General features: G+C 39.6%; 1 protein-coding gene across 1 annotated transcript in view; it reads right to left on the bottom strand.

The window, feature by feature from the left end:
* The window catches only part of LAMA2 (laminin, alpha 2), a gene marked incomplete at its 5' end in the record, with an annotated part of 113,985 nt that overhangs the window by 19,399 nt on the left and 87,309 nt on the right, over positions 1-7,277 (bottom strand). Inside the window, 3 exons of the mRNA XM_009702647.1 lie at positions 1,066-1,125; positions 3,692-3,908; positions 4,731-4,907. Coding sequence (XP_009700949.1) covers positions 1,066-1,125; positions 3,692-3,908; positions 4,731-4,907 — 454 coding nt within the window. The remainder of the gene's footprint in view (positions 1-1,065; positions 1,126-3,691; positions 3,909-4,730; positions 4,908-7,277) is intronic.

Here is a 7,277-nt window from a genome sequence, read left to right as displayed (position 1 = left end):
TATGAATGTGTGACAGCAGTCTTCCAGTGATAATCAAATAGAAAAAAAAATCATATTCCCATAATGCTGGGTAAAGTTTCTCATTATTTTAAGCTTTACAGGTTTATCTAGAAGTATAAAAACTATGCTAATAATAATACTGTGTAGATAATATTTTCAATAGCATTTGGGCTTGCTAAAATTTGAGGATAGAGACTAACTACTGGTACTGGAACAACAGGAAAGAATTGGAAAATACACTAACGCACACTTTGCTGTTGCACACTTTTACATATTACACAGTAAAAGGATGTATTCTGACAGTAAATTCAATCCTAGGCTGGTATATGTTAGTAAAGGGTCTGGCCCTGACCCTTTAGCTGCTCCCCAGCATCAGCAAAAACTGCAGTTTTTCTCCATCCCAGCGGGAAGACTGTAGGGAAGGGCAAGGAGTGGGGGAGAGCGCCAAACGCACCATGATGGTTGGAGTCATGGCAAGCATACACCGATTATTTACTCCTAAATATTGCTCTATAATAGTGAATGTTCATTAGGTTGACATGGAAATATCAGTAAAAAGAAAAAACAACAGTAGCGCATGCTTAAAAAAATTCCAGGTTTTATTCACAAGCCTGTGTCTGCTTTCACTTTATCTAAGGACAGCCAGCTTTACAGCCTTCGTGAGACTGTGAACTAAGCATGGATCACTAGCCTATATTAAAATATCCCAGCTTTGTTTTTTCAGTAATGGCCCTAAGGTGTCCTGGGTTTAAACCTGGCTGCTTAATAATCTCCCGTATTACCTGCGAGCCTCAAGACTGAACTCTTCAGCTGCACTTTACTTCAGTCTTGTCAGATGTCAGGGCCTTGACTGGTAAGTCAAGAAGCGAAGTGTGCATCGCAGTGGAAATGAAGAGAAAAGCCCACTGGTGGACTGTCACACATTCTCTACAAACAACGCTGTATTAGCAATTACAAAGAAAGTAATTAGGGGGAAAAGGGAGTACTACTGAAGCAGTCCTCACAGTTCATTGAATAGTGTTAATAAAACGATGAAGTAATGCATGGAGAAATAGTGGAAGATACCGTCATGGAGTCAAATGCAGAAGTAATGCTGGCGCTCTTCAATTCAGTGGCAAGCGAATCCTGAGAAGCAGTGAATAACATGAGGCAGAAGCAGCAGTTACCCAATGTTGAGAAACATCTTGGCATCCGTAGCAAGCAGCAGCAGCAGACGGGTGACCACTGTATTTCCCAGCTGTCCTACTTCAAGATCTTGTCTTGCCTTTCATAGAGGGTACGTTTTTTTTCATTTGGGATTAAACTCCCCTCCCCTTTACATGCAGACAGGTAATAGAGGTAAAAAAGGTCCTAAAAGGACTTAAGTAGAATAGATACCTTATTTAAGCCTACTATGTGGAAATAATTTTTTTCTGCTGTACATTTTCCATATAACAGTCCTTCTACACTGAGCTTCTGTATAATTAACTGTCATATGAGTGATAGCTCATTATTAGACTGCAGTTACTTACTTTGTTGCAACATTCCCGAGAAAAATACTTTGGAGAACTTACTTAGATGAATGTAAAAACTATCTAAAAGCTTCCCTTATTTAAAATACTTTCAAGTCTTCAGACTATTAAAATGATTTCATTTTTTCCAAGAGAGAAAGTGGAGTGGTGTTTTATTTAGATTTTTATTTTGAACTCCTGTTTCAAGTTCTCACAGCTCTAGATGTGTGATACACAAAACTCACCTAGTTACAATGGGACTAGTTTCTGGTATTAATGAGTAGATCCATTCTTCTCAATTTTTGCTATTTAAAGATTAGCGTTTAGTGTCTTAGAAAGTGTGCACTTGCTCTCTCATGCGCTTCTGTGGTTTTTTAATTTTGTTTATAATGCCTGAGGGATAATATGGCTGCACTCTTTCACAACAGTGAGCATTAAACTGGATAACCCTTTTTACCTTGTTGTTGCCCGGTTCCTTATCTTTCTATGGCCGGTAGCCTTATTATACTGCACATTTACTTACTTACAACTCCAAACAGAAAGATGCATCGGAGCCCTCGTGTTACAACGACTCCACCTTGTGGGACTGAATCAAAAATGCTGCCCTAGAGCATTAAACGGCTGATATAAATATAACTCTGGGGCTCTGGGCAGGGTAGTAACTAAGTTGGAGCTTGCCCATCTTGCACACCAGGCTCCCATTGCCAGGTACACGGACGGCTGTATGGCTGTGCAGGCTTCAGTAGTGCCTGACGAGTCCTTCCAGGTAAAGCTGTGCCATATGGACCTGGCCAATGAAGGTGGCCATGGAGCTCAAATATAAAATTAACCTTAACGAGTCAGGGGTTCTGGCCTAATTTTTGTATCCTTTTTTTTTGTAGGAAAACGTTGTTAGAAATCATACCCACGCACAAGGAAAACCAGACATGAATTCTAAAAATGAGTCAGATGATAACAGGGAGTGATTGCAACAATGAATTCAGGTTCCTTTGTCTCTAACTGACAGACCTACAGCCAACTGACTTGCTGAAAATCACAACTTTTTTTTTTTTTTCCTGGTCTTCATGCAATTAATTGATAATTTTAATCTCTGGGTGACACAGAAAAATGCAGTACAAACAAACTCAGTGTTCTGTAATGTTGTGTCAGTGAGGAGTGAAATGAGAATGAATATTAAGCCTGACCTAGTGTGGGAGCACCTCCCAAAATGGTTCAAAGATCTTATGAAGCCAATCTGGGATAAACTGTCTGGGAGAAAATTAATGACTTTTTAGTATTTGATATATATAAAAAGGGAAGTTAAATATTCCAGTTGTTAACTTTTCAAAACTGTCTTATTATGGTAGTGTAAATTCTGGTAGTGTAAATAAGCTCCTAACTGGGAAATGTGCAGTCTTTTCACACCGTTTGGACACCTCACCCATACTGAACTATAGCCTGCATAAACTTGTGGGTTGTATGCAGCTTTAACAAAATGCAAAGGATTTTTCCCCCCAAGAATATCTTCCAGTGGATATATTGTACAGTTTAATATTCAGATATCTAAACATATATTTTCTGGAAAGTAAAATGTTGCATCAACCTGTAAAATTGCTATACTTATGACAGAATAAGTTTCTTCTTAAATTTTATTGTATAAGACTGCTTGTCGCTATCTAGCTAGTCAAGATTTCTGGCAACAGATTGAGCTCAATTTAAGAGTGACTGGGATTTCAGTTCTTAAGTTAGTAAATCTCCTGACTAAAGTTATAAAATAGCAGTGGAGGAATTGCCATATCAAACAGATCTGTCTGGTTTCTTCATCCTGTCACTGACATTGCTGTTATCATGTGCTTCAGAGAACAGCATGAGAAATATCATAATGACATGGATTTCCCATAGGACCAACCCTGATCAGATATCGCTTGGCTTACATTCTGAAGTGCAAGGGCTTAGGGCTAAGCATGCAAGCCAAAGGGAATTCGACTGCTATAACTTTCTTTAAATTACTGTTGTGATAATCTAAGCAAATGACATCAACCAGTTTTCCATTATCCACAGGTTTTGGTGACCTGCAACAAGGTGTTCCCTTTACAATATCATACTGAATTGTTACTATTTTTGTGGCAAATTACTTCATTATTCTTGATGGCTAGCTTTTCAATTTAGCCTGGAAAAAGAAACTTTTCAAACTTCACCTGAGTGAAGTGATCTACACTTACAAGTGCTGAAGATAGAGATGGTGTTGGAGGAGGAGGGGAAGCAGGAGGAGTCCTTGGTCTTTCTTTCTCCCCATTAGTGTCTGGTTCAGGTTGGATGAGGACTGTTGTGTGGATTGGTTTATCTTCATCCTCAGGTGGCCTAACTTCTGGTTCTAGAGAAGGACATTGGCCAATATCTGCATTTTCAAAGGATACGGGTTGAGCAAAGTCCATGGGGCTGAGAACACACAAAGAAATTGATGTCTGTTACTAGTTTTTCTGCCTTTTAACCACCCATTTATAAAGAATAGCTATATGCTGCAGTGTAATTCCACCTCACAGGACGCAAGAGCAGGGATTCATCCCATCTGTTTTAAGTATGGAAGCGGGACATTTAAATTACAGGTGAAAGTCACCGTTGGCTTTCCTTCCTACAGTCAGTGCAGAGAGACAGGCATCCTCCTTGGCAAGCTTATCAGCCTAGGTACGCTGAGTCACTTTGCAGAGAAACCCTTCTCTCTGATGTACTTTGATGGAGTGTGCAGTGATGAGATCCTAATTTAGGTACTTCAGTTGTGTGAAAGAAAGACTTAGATGGGAACTTTCTATAGAGGTTTTTCTTTATTCACCATTCCCTTGCTTTTTACTTAAATGTTCCTTCCAGATTACTGCAGCATGCACTTTCCACAAAGCAAATTAATTGCCATGGTGGTTCTCAGAATCTGTATACTCTTGGAGATCAACCTTACTTAAAATTAAGTGTTATAGTACATAAATACTTATCACTGAGGCAAGTCTTACTGCAGCGTTACTGTTGAATTTCTCTGATTTTTATGCATAAATAGACAGGTGTTGGCTTGTCTGTAAAACAGTTCATTAATTGCATAGCCTATGGAGCGTATATTGCAGACAAAAGAAGGAAGGGTATATTAAAAATACAGATCATATTGTAGGATTTGCTGTTAGTATGATTCCTTGCAACAATGAAGTTTGTTTTGGCAGCCAAGGTAGTTAACCAGATCTCATTACCTAGACATTTGTTGGTATCAGTGAGACTTACATGGCATTGATGACAAGATTCCATATACAGCCCTCAAATGGTGGTATGTTTCTGAGAGGTGCAGTCTGAAACTGAGAAGAAGTACCCCCCACAAAGAGTTTCTTAACAGAGATGGGCTGGTCTGTTGGCAATCTCTGAGTCTGGCCTTTGTCTTCGTCTACTTGAACAGTGAACATCCTGTGAAAAAGATTTGAAAACAAAGAAATATGTATTTTACTCTGGTTATTGCTTGTATTGAAATCACCACTTTGCAGGCTCCATTTACTCCTACACAAGCTATAACACTGAACAACCCAAATGATGTAATTAGCAGCTCACATTAAATGCATATTAACCACTAGAACGTTTTCAGCTACTGCTATGCTTCCTTGGTAGTTCTCTGACAGAGCTTGGCAAAGCCGTGCTGCGGAGAGGCGGTAACATCAGGCACTGGTTGAAGAGCAAGAAGTGGTTTGTGGTGTGGCAACACTGACCTGGTAAGGGCTAAGCCCACTGTACTGTGATGGTAAATACAATCATCTAGTGCTCAGCAGGATGGGAACAGCAAGGGCTCACATTTTGTTTGGGCTCCCTGTTTCCTGGTTTGTACAAGTTGTTATCTTCTTGCTGGGGGATAAACACTGCTACGGATTGCTCTGATTGCAGAATCAACCACAGATACATACTGTACACTTTTTAAAAGATCTGGTAGCTTTTTTTTCTTGGGGAGATGGCAGAGTCGCAAAATTGCTGATTGTTCACCATGTACTGATGCAAGTGCTATAATTCATTCTCACTGGTAATGCACATGCTACAAGTTAAAGACAAAACAGTCCCACGGAAGATACTGCTAGGGTGGAACAGAGGAAGGTGGAAGCCTCTGAAGCACAGCACCGCTGGCTGACCAAGCCAAGTCAAGGAATGGAAAAAAGAGCAAAGAGGAAAGGGGTAAATAAGGTGAAGAGCATTACTCTGGTAAAAGCAAGAATCCAAATGTCAGAGAAAAGCTGAATGCTCTTGCCTGTCAAAGCTACTGAGATGCAAATGTTGCAAATTTGGACCACATTTATGAAGAAACATGGTAAAGGGAATAGAAAGTGAAAAACTAGTTTACCGAGCCATATATTGCATATTTTCATATGCAAAACGCTTCACTTTGTTATTTACACAAGTCCTAGACAGAACTGGATAGTGACTTAAGCACCTGAACTAGATAACTGCTGTACTACATGTAAACTGTTCAGTTTCCTCGTAGTTTTGAATGGATTCATTTGGTCTAGAAAGCTGTAGAGTAAGAAAGTGATTCATTTTTCAAAGGGTTGGAGGAAGCGGGTATTAAAGGACTTCTCTTTCGTGACAATCTTTAGGATTTTCCCTAGACCCTCCAGCAGTGGAAACAGAAGGAGAGAGATTTCTCTGGGGGCAGTTCAGAGCAACAGACTAATTTAGGTTCTGTGAAGTGTCCCAGAGACAACACTTCTCTCCACTTCAGAGGTTTTTTAATCAGACCGTTGAGACTCGAGTTATCCTTTGTGCTGATGCATGTTAGCCATGGTTACTGATTGTCAATATTTTCATCAGCACGCAATGTTTCATCCCATCTTTAGCCATTACCATAGTAAACAATTTGCCTCCAAGCAGAACCATACAATGATGTGCATTAGTCTTCAACAGTATCCTGTAATTACCTTGGAAGAGACAGCAAATACTTCATAATTATATGAACAACTATCTCTCTGAACAGTTTTCGAAGGGTGTTCCTCATATTTAACCAAATAAAGCTTGAGTTCGTGATGAGCAGAGGAGGGGTTAATCTTAATTTATATCTTTTCACATCCATTTCAGGTTACAGAAACTGCAGAGTTCAATTTGTTTTGTAACAGGTTTCCTCTGAACAAGCATCAACACTGGATGGCATTGTACAGCAATCATGTCTTGATGTACTCTTACGGGTCAAACTACTGTACTTGCTATAGCACTGCACAAAAGAACTTTCTTGTTTAGAGGTTCTTATTATCATCTGCATATTTGTGTTCTGTCACAGTGACAAAATGGTTCGCAAAATGCAGTCATCCATTTCCAAAATAACTTTCTCTCCCAAAGGATTTACAGTTCTACCTCGAACTAGTCATTGAAGATGGGGAGAGATATTGTCTGAAGGCATTATTTACAAGACTTTTTTTTTAACAATACAAAGAAATTCAGTCAGAAAATTACACTGACAAAGGACAAAGCAAAGCAAAGAAAATTATAGAGAGGACAGAAGGGCACCTTGGGAGTAGACAGAAGGGCACCTTGGGAGTGGACAGACAGGAATTGTTGCTCAAGAAGGCTGCAGTGTTGTGGGGGTAAGAGGGTGAAGTCTAGTGTTCAGCCTGTTTGGATAAGCGCATTTTGTAACATGCTGGATGTCACATCTTTCTGATATTTTTTTTTAAACAAAACAGAACAGCATTGTGCATAGCGCACTAATCCACTGAATGTCTGTACAGCATATACACGTTTGTATGTCCAAATGTCCACAACAAACCCTACTTGGAACAAGAGCTATTCCAGGCCATACACGAC

Source organism: Cariama cristata, unplaced genomic scaffold (genome assembly GCF_000690535.1).
Source record: "Cariama cristata isolate BGI_N322 unplaced genomic scaffold, ASM69053v1 scaffold20836, whole genome shotgun sequence".
NCBI classification, from domain to species: Eukaryota; Metazoa; Chordata; class Aves; order Cariamiformes; family Cariamidae; genus Cariama; species Cariama cristata.
Note: the sequence above shows the minus strand (reverse complement) of the source record. Positions and strands in the feature narration are given on the sequence as shown.